Source organism: Sprattus sprattus (genome assembly GCF_963457725.1).
Source record: "Sprattus sprattus genome assembly, chromosome: 17".
In the NCBI taxonomy this organism is placed as follows: Eukaryota; Metazoa; Chordata; class Actinopteri; order Clupeiformes; family Clupeidae; genus Sprattus; species Sprattus sprattus.
Window position 1 is genome coordinate 20,832,297 of NC_137915.1, and position 16,731 is coordinate 20,849,027.

Genomic DNA, 16,731 nt, shown 5'->3' on the forward strand with positions numbered 1-16,731 from the left:
TTTTAATTTTGCCGCCATCCCATTTGATGGAATCCTAAGTGTGTTTGTACTGTTCTGTATGTGTTTTCGGAGGGACAGGACGCTTCGAAAACAGAAATGAAAACGTTATTGAGAACAGACATGCAATTGAACTGCATATGAGATATGATAGAGTGCTTGCAGAGACAAACGATTGAGGGGAGAATCGCTTACGAATGTAGGCCTCATTTTCCCTCCTATGTATGACCAATCAAACCTTGGCAGATTAGAGTTTGCCATGATGTGCCCCAAACCGTTTCTTTCTTATGATTTTATGCATGGAATGAATCCTGCAGGCTATAACATGAGTCCTTATAGCCAATTGAGGTCACAGAGAGGGCCCAGCACAGGGGAGAAAGCACATCAGACAAAGTGAAGGAACGGTGAGGCAAGGTAAAGCCAATGGGGTCACCGCATAGGCCTACGGGCTGGTGTCTTATTTACTTAACCTTCCCAAGGCTTCTGCCCGTTTAAGTTCAAACTATTTTTAAATCCAGGGATATTTCAACCTCAATTAGTAATAATAATGTCTAATAATTATCACTAAAAGCCACTAGACAGTACACATGAGAAGTGCCCGCAGTGCATGTTAGTCTGGGCAGTAGGTGGGCCTCTTTCCAGACTATACTGGGCCTTAACCTCCTTAACACCCTGCTTCCACACCAACACACCCGTTAAGTCCACTTAGCGCTGATTAAATTTTCAGGGACATCCACTATACCCTTTTTAAAATGAAGTGCAACTCGCCGTCCGAGTCTCTCCTGTGCCTGCACTAATGTTATGCAAATGGTTTAATATGAAGATAAAGACTGTTGCGGCACGCTACGCTCTCACAGTTCAGGCCCCGGCGGTTCCTCTGCGCTCGCACTAATGAGAAAGGCATCATTCTAGAGTCATTAAATGGTGCCCTTCATGACATCTCCCCCCTCCACCCCCCTGCACACACTCCGGCCATTAAGGCAATGTACGCACACTTTCAAGCCGCCGTTTATCAACAGCTCCTAGTTTCTTACGCATCACAATGTCACAGAATAGAAAATTACACTCTCCACCCACGGAGAAAATTGCTTTGGAATTGCTTGGTTATAAAGATGTGGGGTTTTTTTAAGAGAAAGAAAAAGGCAGGCATAAAAAAAACATGCACACACACACACAAACATAATTACCTGAAATGGAAATCTCATTGCGGTCTATTGGCAATTGTTGATGGTAGTCAGTCAGAGGCTTTATCAATTTCGTCATAGGGATTTGCAGTTTCTCTGCACAAAGGGAGATTGCTGATAAGAGTTGAGATTTGAAAGCTTCCCAATGATAACGATATCAGCCAGCGTACATAAGATGCATAGAGACAAATGTCAATGGGTCTTAACAATGGGTAGTGGGGCTGCCAGGAGACCTTAGCGGACCTGGTCAACATTCTCTTAATACTCAGCTGAAACCTGCATAATACAATTGCATTTCAAAACCATTCACCCGGGGCTCTAAGGACCTAACCTTATTAAGTGCCTGGTAGGTAACATTTTTAACTCACTCATGTTGTCTAGAGAAAAAAAAACATGTGGTGGCACAGAGAGAGGGAAGTGCAGAGAAGAAATTCACTAAGTTGGGACAAACATCCCCTCTCTTTCTTTCTCTATCTCTCTCTATCTCTCTCTCCCTCTCCTCTCTTTGGTGCATCTGATCCATCTCCACTCTGGCATGATGACCCCTGTAGTGTCTCAGAATTTACTGTTATGACTTCCTCACAGCAGGGGCACCAAACACCTGGAGATGGAGCAGGAATAAATCCAATATAGATTGCACGGCTGCACTCCCTCCCATTGCGCTGCTCAAACCTGCAGTCCGCTACCGAATTGCTTTTCTTCCACTAAATAGGTCTGGGTAGTGGGTGGGGAGAGAGGGGTGGGGGACTTGAAGAGAAGTCAAATTCTCCGCCCCTGAACAAGACCACCATGAACCTAATGATGCTCCCACAGGGCTCCTGACCTGACAGCCCCAGCGTGCACTGAGGGGCACTGAGCCCCAAAACCTGTGGTCGAGTTCATCCTCAACCCTCCCAGAGTTGCCTCTGCTCCAGCTCTGATCACCACACCTATGCCCTTAAGACTGCTCTCATCACCACAGAGGCACAGGTTCTCAGCACTCACTTGCATGCTTGCACACAAAGACACACACATGGACACACACACACACACAAACACTCACAGTTTATTTACATTTTGTCAGCCACCCCTGACCGCTCCTCATCCACCAGGAACAGAGAAATAAAATGAATGTGATTACTAAGGAAGCTGGTATGCTGAAGGTCTGTGTGTGTGTGTGTGTGTGTGTGTGTGTGTGTGTGTGTGTGTGTGTGTGTGTGTACAGGAGGCTCTGGGACGGGCAGAGATAGTGAGAGAGAGAGGTGGAGCAGAATAACTGGCATCACATAGGGACAATAGCTAAGGGATGGACTGCTGCCTCAGAACCCCACGGCCCAGAGAGACCCACTGGCACCGCTGTCATTACAATCACAGCTGCAAACCTGAGCTGACATCCAAGCGCTTGGCAGGAAGCTAATTTCATTTGAGATGATGTCTGATGAACCACTGGGGTTGTTATTGGTGATAAGTATCTGGAGCCATTATAAGTGAATACCCTTCAAGGCATGCTTCGCTAAATGATCAGTCTTCCCTGACTCACTGACACATCGAGAGTCTTACTCCCATCTGCCCCTGCCAACTAGGCTACAGGTGATTACATTTGCTTTTTCAAATGGCTGGAAAACGGTTAAAAAGACAGATGAGGTCACAATCAGCCATAACTTGTGGCATAATTGTACCACTAGGTGTCAGTAAAATATATTTCTGAGCTCTCACTTTCCCTCTACATGACACTTACATCTTAAGGTTGTTGAACAGTTCTCGTGATTAAGATTTCAAGGTTTGCCGATGAAACTCAGAGGTGTGGGCGTCATAGGTCTAAATAATTTCATAGTAATGATAACTGGTGGATCTGATACGGTTTAACGCAACTCATTTAATAATTGTACTCGATATGTTTTCCTTTGTGCTAGACAGAACCTTTTCTGCATGACGTTGTCTTGTGTTCCTGTTCCATCCGATACAGAAAACGGGATCCAGTCCACACGAAAGGGTTTTATTAATACCCCGTTGTCAGGCCAATAAAGAGTCTATTAACTTTTCTTGAATACATTTATTTGTCAGTCGGATATTTAAATGAATTTGTTTCATCGTGTGATTTTCGATAATTTACATAAAACTCAGACAAGGTCAGATAACAGCGAAGTCCTTAATTTATCCTAATCAACTGTCATTTGCATTGCGGTGTTTGAGGGCGTTATCAATGTTAAATAAAAGGACTTCTTCAGATTCAAGGGGGAGCGATAGGTGTTGATAAGCTCATAATAGAATACATATTCATTTGCATACATTTGGATGATTGGCTTGATACAAAAAATATTATTCCTGAATTTCAGCATTCTCATTTGTAGACTACCACGCATTGATCAATAAATGGGCAAGTCACTCATAGTACCACGGTCATTGTGCACTGAAATTGGGTCAAAACCTTATGAATGAGCATTATATGAGAGTCCATATGATCAAAGAATAAGTAGAGAAAATGGGTCCGCAAAATTGCAGCAACTCATCTTGTGACCTATTCACCTGAATGCATTTTAAGAGAGGCCATTCCATGCTTTATGTTACAAAAATCGATATGTATGCTAAGAAGAATGCAATATCCCGGAACTAAACGAATGCAATGTTCATGAAATGTGTACATAGCAACATCTACACTGTCAAACAGTGATTAGGCCTACACAAATGCTTAACGGTCCCAAAATGAAATGCCTAATTAGGCCAATTTATCCGATTCTATTGTTAAGGCCTAAGCTTCACAGGGGCTACTAATAAAAAAAAAAAACAGGGAACCATGTTACAATTCAATGTTTCACAAAGGCCAAAGTAATTTGAAGTTATAATACCATTGCCCTTTAACATCGCAACAGTAATGAATCAATTTTTTCCCCAGCTCATTTAATTAAAGACTATTGTTGTTAGGCCTGCTTGATATAGAACCAAGTCCTTTACAAGTGGGAGGAATTGGGCTCCTATTCCCAAAGACAGCGCAGGCTAATATGCTTAAATGCCCACATCTCCTTTTCAAAATGCCTTTTTTCTTGCATAAATTTAAATTATCGAGTCAGTTTTGCGTGATTAGAGCCCTTTGTTTTATTAGTGCATATTACTGTTGAGAATTACGCACAGGATTGCTATTGTCGTTCCGTTTCGCGCCTGCCATTCTAAACTTGGACTAACAAAGTCATTAAATTGACTCCCTCGCACTCTCATTATGCTGGGTGTTAATAACTACTAATTAACTTTGCTTACGCGCGCGTCTAAATGCTCGTCTTTTTTGTTCGCACTTTAAACTAGAGCAGCATCCAATTATGCCACAGCGACTTGAGAGCAGACACGCCGCCTCTAGTGCAGAGCTGACATCAAAGCGCCCACAGTAAAGCTGATCTCGTCCGCGGTCCATATGATGAGAGTGCTCTGTACAGGCCTACCTCATACTTCCATGAAACGAGGCACACTGAGAGTACGCACACGCAGAAGACTGAGAGTGGACCTACATAAATCTGATGGAGGTAGAACAAGTCAACAGAAGCGTGATGGCAGTTTAGTAACAGCCAAATTGACAGTTTAAAATGTGTTAATTAATGTGCAATTAGGAGCAATTATCTAAAATCAGGCATAATCAATGGAATCAGATATGTAATTAAAATTTCGACACAAACTTTTCCACCAGTTAATGATTAATTACTGTCAGACACATTACACTCGTCAGGTCTCCATTAGTGCTTGACGATAATGAAGATCTCTCTGACATGGTCACCCAGTAGATGGCGCTAGCTGAAAGGTTGAACCAATGACTAAAGTTATTGGGTAGAACGATCGGAATTGACCGCCCTCCTCCCCTAGACATACGTACTGATTTCACCGTCAAAAGTGTGGTATGTAGACTGCACTTCCCTATCTCTGGAGTACCTTGCTTTAGGGCCAACCAAAAGCTTGACCAGAACCGTCTGTTTTGCGCCAATGTGTACACAATGCCTCACCAAACATCAGCAGATTATTGTGGAAATTATCAAGTTAGGCTGTTGGGAAAATATGACACACGGTAGCATCGGGTAATAGAGGTGCACTGAAGTGACGGACACCTACTAACTGCTCATCCGCATGTGGCGCACTAAATAGACAGAAAATTGAGTATGTGGAAATTGCGCTTTTCCAATGTACGCGTGTAATTAGTGCATTTAAACAAAGCGCGGATGTCCTGCTGGCGGTAATAGTTGCTGACATTTCTTTTCTTGGGTTAATAACAGAGCGCGTATAAATGAATCAAATTGTGGCCCCAAATTACATAGCGACTTTAAATACCCGTCTGTATTACGTGCCTGTTTGTGACCACAGAAAAACGCTTTATATTGTTATTATTGTCATTACTCTGTTAATCTTCATACAACTTGTCTCATGAAAAAAAATGTGACTTAATAAACGCAATACATTATTTTTGGTAACAAGCAGACATACACCCTTTGCTATAACTCCACGTCTCATCTGATAAGCAAGTAGCCTAATTATACGCTAACCAAAATGTGTTCCCACATGCATCTTCTTTCAGTTCACACATTTCACCCGTATTTGGAATTGTCTTTGCCATAATGCCGATTTAGACATTATAGGGAAAAGTCAACCATTCTGTAAATGAATCAAATGTCCTAAAAGTAGTCAATAAAAAGAAGTCAGGAGGACATATGTCAGGTTAACACACCAGAACTGAAAATATATTCCATGACATTTTATTTCATTTATGTTTTCAATGGCCTAGGTTTTCGCTCTTCCAAAGTTGACAACGTTGACAAGAAAAGATAAAAAGTAGCCTAAATGGCAGCTTGTTGAAGTTTTGGGATTGAATTCTGAAAATGATCCTTTCTTTGCTGTGAAGGCTTTGAGCGATGTTCGGGGTCACACCATTCGCAGCAGGTTAAATGGACTTTCATTTAAAATTACATTCTCAATCTATCTTCAGTCTAAGCGCGTCCAGCTACCTGCGGCATCCCCAGCGCTCCATTACCACCGACCTCACTTTTTAAGTCAATCATCTGAGGCTATCTGATCGCCACAACAATTTCAAAGAGGCCAGGCAATTAGTGTGCTCTTAGGTGCGCGTGCGTGTGTGTGTGTGTGTGGTCAACATGTGTGGTGAGAGAGATCTTTCAAGGCGGATGGCTTGCGAAAATCTGTGATATTTTTTGTATGTTTTTGTCCATAGTGTTTTATGAATATCACTGGATGAATTGAGTCCCACACTTTTTACAGATTTGCTGTGGTCAAACCACAGGTTTGCTGGTTTAATGAAATTAGCATTAGTCCACGTCACGAAATGAGAGAAAATAAACATATATATTTTCTACTACCTTATACAATGGCTACATTTTGATATTTTTGTTATTTTTAGGCCTAGGCTACTTTATGGGAAATATTGAAACTAGCCTACACAATATTGCATAACAATAACAACAACAATAATAATAAAAAGAAAATAAGAAGAAGAAACATGTATGCGTTTTGCGTTGGTTAAATAAAGTATAGACAAAACGTGTAAAAAAAAAAAAAAGTTATATAGATGAAATGTGTGGCTTAACCTCCACACTTAATGAAATATTTATTTCAGTTTCAGTAGGCCAAGCTACATATGAAGAAAACCTGTCCGAAGTCATATTTAAGCTGTATCATTTAGATTTTAGTAAGGAAATCTGAACGACATAATAGTTTAGTTCTCCGGTTAGACAATCCATCTTTCGATTGACTCTGTTCGTGTAAATTAACTTTAATGTCTAAATACATAAAGATCGCCCTTTTCCCCCGGGAACCAATCAGATTGGCGATACACGTCAATGTAACAGAATGGAGCGCGCAGCCGTTGCGACTCACGGCACATGTTATTAGCGTCCGAGAGGTAGACACAGAGCGATTCAAGCCTCTCACTCCTTCAAATACCAACTGCACCTGAGAAAGGGGAGACAAAATGAGCAGTCCGTACCTCGAAGATGTTCACGACAGAGGCGATTGCAAGAGCAAATCGCCTACACTGCTTTCCTCGTACTGCATAGACAGTATCCTCGGGAGGAAAAGCCCGTGCAAAGTCAGACTGCTTGGGGCGCAAAGTTTGCCAGCGCTGCCGACGAGGGCGGAGAACGAGCAAGGGGCTGAGGGTAAGATTGTAGAACCGATATCACTATCTCAACGAGCCTACTCTAAATATCATTTAGGATTTAAGGCAGCATGTATAATACAAGTTTCTATTTTACTATGTTTACAAAATACAGCGTGGGCGATTTATTTCCACAGATTATAACTGCATGACACATTTTCGAAGTTTTGTTTTGCAGAGGAAAATAAATGTCGTAGCCTATTATGTTACCTACAAATATATGTTGCGTAGAGACCTTGCAATTGTGAGCAATTGTAGCACTTTGAAGATTTTGTGTTGACACATGTCCACTTGGCATATTAGATCTCATTACTTATTAGTATTGCAACAAAATGGAAAGTAATGCTTATTCATCTCCATGAGAGTCCTGGGAGTATTTTGCATGAAGTATTTTGCCTATAATACAAACTGTGTTCGCGTGGCTTGATTTTCACAGCCTCTAAAGACAATTATTATTTTGATTCAGACATGCACCTGCCACCAAAACTACGCCGGCTATACGGCCCTGGGGGACGATACATTGACACTTCCAGAGGTTATCACGAACACACAGAGCGAGGAGAGAGAGAGCGGCTTTTGGACCAGGCCTGCGAAAATCTCAAAATCAACCAAGCCCCACAAGTCAGTATAAGCCGCAGCAAATCCTACAGAGAGAATGCGTCCTTCAGTCATAACGAGGAAGGCCATAGTCCAGTGCACGGGGCCGAAGAACTTGTGGAACTTAGCACGCTGAAGTTCGAAGAGGATGCTGTGAAAGAGGAAACGTGTGGAGACGCTGAACTATCTCCGAAGGACGAAGAGAGTCTACAGAACGATGGGGATGTAAAAGATGGCGAGGACAGCGTTTGTTTGTCAGCGGGCAGTGATTCGGAGGAGGGGATGATGAAGAGAAAGCAGAGAAGATACAGGACTACCTTCACCAGCTATCAGCTTGAGGAACTGGAGAGGGCCTTCCAGAAAACTCACTACCCAGATGTGTTCACAAGGTAGGCCCTACTTTACAAGTTTATGTTTAATGGATGCCAAATTGCGCTCTGTGGTGTTAGGATACACAATATTATTATACAACAATTAATCGACATTTATTTTATATAAAATGTGTAACGGATTCATTTTCAGAATAAGCCTACCACGAATGACGCCAAGAGTAGCATAAATGCAACATAAATGTTGGGCCAATGTCATTTGTCTTATTTTCGTCTAGAATATATAATCTTAATATAGGCCTATGTAGGTTTATTTTTTAGAGTATTTCTTTCTTTTTAGTTGCAACACGTCCTGGATTATTTGAGCCTGTACGCCTAAATAAATATTTTAGCAAACACCCCACATTTGTTTACACTACAGACCGTATGTGACGGTTATAATTAACTACTACATATGTCTTTAAATGAGTAATACAATTTTCTAAATTTATAAAATATTCTATTCTATATTTTTTTTGACATGGGCTACTTGGACTCTCACTTCGGTTGCTGTTTTCGAAAATCAAAGGCAGGATGACATTTTACTTCACTACAACAATGCGCAGACACAAAATATGTCATTCAATCCAAGCTTTTATGGAAGGGGTAACAATAGCTCCAAATCTGCACTAACTCGTTTTATGTCAGACTATGTGTGGTGTATTATCATCACTGATATTGATACGATCCTCTTAGGGCCAATTAGTCGGTGTTGCTGTCATTTCATTATGTATCTCATGACAGTCTTTCTCTAGAACCAGGCTTCTGGGCCTGTGGAAGCTCGGAGGTATCGACACACTGTGAACAATGTCCTGCGAGGTTACTTTAGGAACAAAAGTCACACAACCGATATTTGTTCAAGTGTGTAGGCTGTATTAGGACCGGTGGCGGTTACACTATTTTGGTCAGCTGAAAAGCAGCAGCTTTAAAAAAAAAAATCCAGGCCATAACAATTAAGTAGACTGATTCAGTATGCTTCTCATTAAATGGAAAACGGGCGCAAACACAGCCTAAAAAAATAATATACCACGGATATTTTAGCAACTTTGTATCTTATAAAATAGCATCTAACAGCAATTGAATGCATCACAAAAAAGTTAAGGTCTGGATATTCTGATGTCAGGTGTAACCTTTAAGATAAATGACATACATAGCAAGAAGGAGTTTAGGTTTTTATATAATATGTCTAGACAGTTTTTGTTTTCAATATTCGAACAGGTGGTGCGTGTTATCGCGTTTCAGGAAAGTAAATAATCCATATAAACCGGCGATACACTTAAGATAAGACAGCTAATACATGACAACACGCCAAGTTTCCTTTAAAAGATGGTAGCAAACGATTTGCCAATTTGTGCTTTTTTAAACAAAATGTTCCATGCACGTTGATCAAGTTCATTGACGTTTTTTTATCGATTCATTCGTGGCAGATTATTGCAATCAATTTGGCAGATGCTTTCAGCAAACGCTTGATCGCCGTGTAAGAGTCATTATTCAAGCTATTATGTTGTTACACTGTGCGTGAAAAAGGGCCCATGCATCAGTGAGCCATTATAACAATATACACCATACTATTTCGATTATCATCAAATTACTGGCTAAAATGTTCCTCCTCTAATGCGCTTTTCAAATTTGTCCGGCACAATTTTCTGTCATTGTCAATGTAAAATTGCAACGTCTCAGTTAAAGGCGCGCAGTAGCCTAACCTATTTTCTCTTTCTGTTTCTCCTCCTTTCTTTCGTCCATTCTATTTCTTTTCCAGGGAGGAGCTCGCGATGCGGCTGGACCTGACTGAGGCACGCGTACAAGTAAGTATTGCCCTATTGCTGATGTTTGATTTGTTGCATAAAATCGGTAGGCATTGTAGCCTGCAATTACAGGGAAAGCACTCAATGGAAAGCGCAACTTGGCCACCGTTGTTAACAATACTTAATTGTTCATATGAAGAGCATTCGATTGTTGACGTATTGCGCACTTATTAACAGACTGTTCTGGACTTAAAATGATGTTTATCAACGGACACTTCCCTTGTAAAGTTTTATAAGGGAGGACAAATATGCATCGGCGGTGGACCATCAGGAAATATCTTGGAAGCACATCCGACTGAAAGTGTTTATTCCAAACTTTGTTAAATGACCATAAACGCCGAGAAACTCTTTCCTGTTATCGAAAGTTATTACATACTATCAGGCGGACATTTTAGTGGCAATTACGCAGACGCCCCTGGTTCATAAAAGCGCACTTAGCGTGAGAGCAAACATGGCTATTTCAGGGAGAAAATGGTGTTTGAATTCTCATCGCCGGAGCGAGGGGGGGGGGGGGGGGGGGGGGGGGCAGGATAATGCTATTTGATTTCCCATTTTGTGATTGCAATATACCAGCATTGATCCAATGCTTTGCACTTGGAGCGAACGAGAGACTATTAAAGCTGTTTGCCCCCTCCGCTCTGTTCTATTCATGGCGTGCTTTGCATGTTCAAGACCAACTCTCATAACCAGAGAGACAGTACAAACACATAAAACAACAGATGTCTGTTTGGGGCCGTAGGTGAACAAATCACTTAACGGGCTCAATCAGGAGGTGATAAAACTCATAAATTCCCCAGGGGCCATGTAATACAAAACAGCTTCAAACAGCGCTTAAGCAAGTGTGTTTGGAGAGGGTGGGGTGGATGGAGCGGGTGTTAGGGGAGAGATATATCTCCATAGTCCCGAGTCCCTACTTACTGTCCTACTATTGACATTTTCGCCATTGTCAGTCCCTGCCTGCGGGCCATGTTTTTTGTCGTAGGCCTACAAACTGCAGCGGTTTGGGATGGATGGGGGTAGATCGTGGGAAAGTTAAATAGCCTTTGGAGGGTCACAGGGGGAATTCAATTTAAAGGGCATTAATTGTTAGTAGACTCTGTTTAGTTGTTATTTCCCGATCTTTTGTTAACATGATTCTAAATTATTGCACCCTCGCCCGTTTTGGGGCTGTCTAAACCAGATTTTAATTAGCGATCTTAAACCAACAGACCAGAAGAGAGTGGGTAAGGGCCATTTAATTATCGCTGACTTTCCCCCTATTTGTCACCTCATTAAAGGGAACCGGAGATTGTGGGTAGACTACAGACGAGCAAACGAATGCTCCTGCTTCAAAAAAAAAAATCTTATTTTTAAATATATCTTATTTTTAATATTTATATATCTATTTTTACATATATATATATATTTCAGAACTTTCTCATGGACAATTAAGAAAGAAGTAGACCTATACCCACACCTTTGTGTGTAAATTATATTTAGGCCTACTGTAAATAGCATGAAGCCTGACCCGAAACTTTGACTTGGTTTACCCAGGTGTGGTTCCAGAACCGCCGAGCCAAGTGGAGAAAGCGTGAGAAAGCTGGGGTGCAGACACACCCGCCCGGTCTCCCCTTCCCTGGACACCTGGCCGCAGCCCATCCCCTAAGCCACTACCTGGATGGGGGACCATTCCCAACACACCACCACCCTGCGCTGGAGTCAGCTTGGACGGCTGCAGCAGCCGCTGCTGCCGCCTTCCCCGGCTTGGCTCCACCCCATAACGGCTCTGGCCTGCCCCCTGCCACACCCCTTGGGTTGGGCACCTTCCTGGGTACAGCCATGTTTAGACATCCTGCTTTTATTGGACCCACCTTTGGCAGGTAAGATCTTTTATGTGTTTGCTTAACTTAAGTGTGTTTCATAACACCACTTAGCATTTTTTTTATTTTTCCTCTTTGGATGTTTCATATGAATACAGTTTAAGCAAGATTTGCCCAGTTTGCCACTGTAGCCTCAACATTGAATTATTGAATCTGGCAAACCTGTCTATTCATTTTGTCATTCATCTCATGTGCCATGTATTTACTGGTTCCGGTTCAATACATTCAAAGGAAAATGCACTCGATTAGGGAAAAATCAGTTTGGAGTATGAGTGTGAGTGTGTGTGTGTGCTTGTGTACAAGATGCTGCTACTGCAGTGTTCTTTGATATGCAAAATTTGATTATGGCAGCAAAGAAGCTAATTTGGCAAGTGGTTGACGCTGAGACACAAGCTGCTGGAGAAGGTGCTAATTTATTCCCAGGGCAGTGTTAAATGATTTTAGGCTCTAGATCAGAGAAAACATTGTAAGTGCTAGCAACAGATCAACACTCGCTCTCAGAGATCATGACCAGCGAGCTGAAATGTTTTAGACCAAACCATTCCAAATATGGATAACCACATTTAGGTCTCTTTTTTAAAACTCTGGCAACTGATCGCTGATCATATTAAAACAAACTAAAATGAAAAGCAGAACATTTTTTGCATTTCCATTTGTTGTCAGTCATAGCATTTGATGGCTGAACAGCACAAAATCTATCTTGCAAGGCCCGAAGGAGACAGACATCTTAACATTGAAAAACTTTGCACAATCCTTTTGAGCATTAAGTCATTATAATTCAAGCCATTCATGTACTTCAGTGCATGCTATTATTCTATGAGTTTTTGAAAGCCTAGCGCTCAAACAGACCACGGCTATGCTCAAGCACCAAAAGCATTGGATTATTGTTATTATGTATTTATGCCACCTGCCTGTCTAATGCTTTGTTCTGTGTATGAAATATACATAAAATATAATTTATTATGTATATATGGTGTTTACAAATTCGTGTTGTGCTGCTGCCTTCCACCAGACTCTTCTCCAGTATGGGTCCCCTGACCAGTGCTTCTGCTGCAGCTGCCCTTCTCCGGCAGCCTGCCCCACCCCTGGAGAGCCAGGTCCAGCCGGGCCCCACCCTGACCTCTGACCCCTCACCTTCCCACGCTGCTGACCGTCGCGCCTCCAGCATCGCCGCCCTCCGGCTCAAGGCCAAGGAGCACTCGGCCCAGCTGACCCAGCTCAACATCCTGCCATCGGGCGCCACAGGCAAGGAGGTGTGCTGAGCTGAGCCGACTGAACATCTGCCACATCACGCTACTCTCGCACACAGCTGCCCCTCTGAGAAATGTTCCCTCTTACCTCCCTTCCCAACTAAAGCAAGACCAAATTCATAGAATCTCTAGCAAAACTGGACTGCAGTTAGCACTTGCTAGAGGTCGAGAACTGCTCCTCACAGCATCCATCCTCCATCCGACCTCCACTGCCTACCCCATGTACAGAGACCTGCGTATGGGCAGTCCACTCTCTGAACTAATCTCCCCTGGGCAGCAGGTTATGGTGTGAACCTGTTGCCTGGGGTGGCCTCTGGTCGTCTCCGTGCCAACCTAGCCTGCATGTCACGGCAGGGAAAGACACTGGCTCACACAGTCACCTAAAATGCACTGCCAACCACCACCCAGTACCCCACTGTCTCACCCCAGCACATTTGACCTTTTTATAGCCCGCCTGTCTCGAACATTTCCTGTTAGCAGTGTACTTAGTGTGTGTGTTCACAAATATATTCTAGCCTGATGAGACCTAGTGTTCAAACGGACCATTGAAGCCACATGGGGAGGGGGTGGGGGGGGCACCGGTACACACACCTCAGCAAGCATCAGGGTGCAGTGAGGTGGCCTGTGCTCTCTGTCCGCTGTGCACCAGAGGTCAATATACCAAAGGGAAACCCTGTCAACACGTCAGACTCTTTCCAGACTCTCTAGCCCTAGCTTCAGTCTATCCATCATTAGAGTGAGGGTCTCAAAACCGACTTCACTCCAACTGACCTGTTGAGCATTTGTGTACTGTTATACATCTTATGTGGTTTTTTTTTTTGGCCTTTTATTTTAAAACCCCCATTTCAACTGCATATCATGTCCTCCACTTGACAAGACAGATGATGTGATGTTTAGATGATATACACAGCCTCGGTCATGGAACTGTAAATGTACATAGAGCTGTAACATGAAAAGCAAAAAAGCAGAAAAAAAAACAAAAAAACAAACAAACAAACAAAAAAACAGAGCCTTGTATATTTGGAGAAAAAAGTTTGAAAATATGCACTTAATGTAGTATTGTATGAATGTTTCTGAGTAGAAAACCTCCTATGTTGATGAGATATTAGGTTTTTAGACTATAATTTATGTTCACTCTGCTCAAGAGCATTTTGAGGGAGAATAAAGGATGCTTTATTGATAAGTGAATGTAAATTGCCCTGGCTTAGGCCAGCTAAACTATAACTGAATAAAAACTGGAGAAATTATTTAACTGTTCCATCTGTTTCACATCTGTTCAGATACTGTAAACGCGGTAGCAGAAGAAAGATGCATTTTTTTCTCGATGATGATGATGAATAAACAGTCAGACTTTTTTAAATCATGGACCTACAGCAGACATAGTTAAATAATGATGCATAACTTTAAACAAACTATCATGCAACTGTATTCATTACAGCAAGGTTTTTAAAATATATAACCATCATCACATAATGTAAAGCTTTTCAGAGTCTCTCTTTAGAGCTTTAATCTCTGGGTCCCTGAGGCATTGTGAAATTATGAAAAAATATTACACGATGCTGGGAGGTTAGACGCTTGTCTCATTATGACTCGCCTCAGCAAAGCGGCCCTTTATACATTTTCATTATAAATGCGTGAATATTATATATTCACGCATTTATATATATATATATATATATATATATATATATATATATATATATATATATATACAGGCTATATATAAACTGGCATAGGCTATTTGCGCATTTATGAAAAGAAAATATAGCCTAAGGGTGATCAACTCAAAGAAGGTTAACAAAAGGCATTCGTCATGCAAAGCAATCTCAAGTCGATCTAGAAAGAGTGTACACCATTTAAGATGGCTTTGTAAGGATCGATGAAGTAGGCCTACAGTTTGTGTTGTGCATCAACCAAAAGATACGTATAACTGCGGTGAGGTGACTAGCAAGGGACACATTATAGTACCAACATCAGTAGGTCCGTGGGCAAATTCTGCAGCTGAATACAAGACAAATATTGGCAAACAAACAAGAATTTCACATCAATAGACAGCCGAGCTCTTTGATGACTTTGAACGATAGCCTAAATAACACACGATATATTCATGAAAAAGTCTGAACGTGTGAATACCACACAAAAGCGACGAATTCCAATTATACAACCATTTATTTGACGGTTAACAAAACATGCTTTCAAACTTTTCAAGGCACTAAATTGGTTTTAACAGCTGTGATGCCAACTTAGTCGTTGAGAGTTCTTTCTCATTAATGAAGTAACATCCAGTTTATCAGTAAGTCTTTCTTTCAAATTCTCAATTTAATTCCCAAATCCTCTCCGTTGGATCTCACAGGAGAGGCGATGCCATTATCGCAATCAATGCGCTCTTTTCAACACCGTCATTTTCCCCCATTTGACCCGTCCATGGTAGTGAACCAAACCGCGTGAAATTACCTCTAGGATTAATTTTCCTCTTTATTGCTTAGTCCAATGAAAAGCTTTTCTCTTTCCTTGTTTTACACAGTTAATCCGTCTCATTTTGACGCAGCACATAAGCAGGATCAAGGAGAAAGGAAATAAAGCGAGTAGAAGAGTAATACTGAGCTTTGGGTGGGGGTGCGCACACATTACACATCTGCACATTAAGCACGTAAACATCGCTCGTTAAGGACACCCTTCAGACTTGCAGCGAGACAATGTTAACCATCTCACATGGCCGGCATTAAAACCAGTAGGCTTTGGAGAGCCTACAGAAAGCAATTTTCTCCCCAGCGCCACAGCTACCCAGTAGGTGAGCGCTGGGGACTCAATTCTGTTTCTTCCGAGACCACTGGTGCGTGTTCCTGTTGGACTTTTATGAGATTTCACAGAATGTCTTAATCTCATTGTGAACTTTTTTTTAAATGAATGGCAACCCAATTTGTTCATAGCATCTGGGGAATGTTCGCCTAAGTGGAGGGTCGGTTAAGCGCTAAACCAGGCCAATTTAGAAAGTGGCCAACTTTGAGATTTAATCCATTTCGACTTGCTGTGAAGGAGCGAATGAGCATCCGATAACCGTAGTAATGCAATTACAACAAACGGAATGCAACATTCTAAATGATGTAGCCTAACAAATATAACCAATTGGTAGTCAAAATTTAAGTTAAATGCCATTCCATATTAAATGTTTGGTAACAAGAATCACATTCAAATGATACAAAAAGCCCCGTGTTAGTTTCAACTCCATCACACATTCAGTCCATGTTTGATTTCGATGTTGATTTCAAATTCTTCCGGCTTGTGCTTCAGCGCACTGGGTAATCAAACCCCAGTTCCTCTCGGACACGGCTCGAGGCAAGCGGAGCACCAGCTCTAAAGGCGCTTTGATGAGCCCCTCGCCTCCCTTTGGAGTCATAGAGGAGAAATCACGGTGAAAAGGCTGAATAGTGGGCCGCTGGCACTCTGTCCTCCTTTGACTGGCCGTAATTCCCCCGTCTCTTTTTCCCTCATCCAATTAGCTCGGTGTATTAAGCGGTTTATCATCTCATAGCCCCCCATTCAGACGAAC

General features: G+C 41.9%; 1 protein-coding gene across 1 annotated transcript; it reads left to right on the top strand.

Annotated features, from left to right (window-relative positions):
• Positions 1 to 7,116: 7,116 nt before the first annotated feature.
• On the top strand, positions 7,117 to 13,193 carry arxa (aristaless related homeobox a; the record flags this gene model as incomplete). Its single annotated transcript, XM_080854963.1, has 5 exons — positions 7,117 to 7,303; positions 7,769 to 8,288; positions 10,027 to 10,072; positions 11,606 to 11,931; positions 12,944 to 13,193. 5 exons carry the CDS (start codon positions 7,117 to 7,119, stop codon positions 13,191 to 13,193), a joined length of 1,329 nt encoding a protein of 442 aa, XP_080711089.1.
• Positions 13,194 to 16,731: the final 3,538 nt, after the last annotated feature.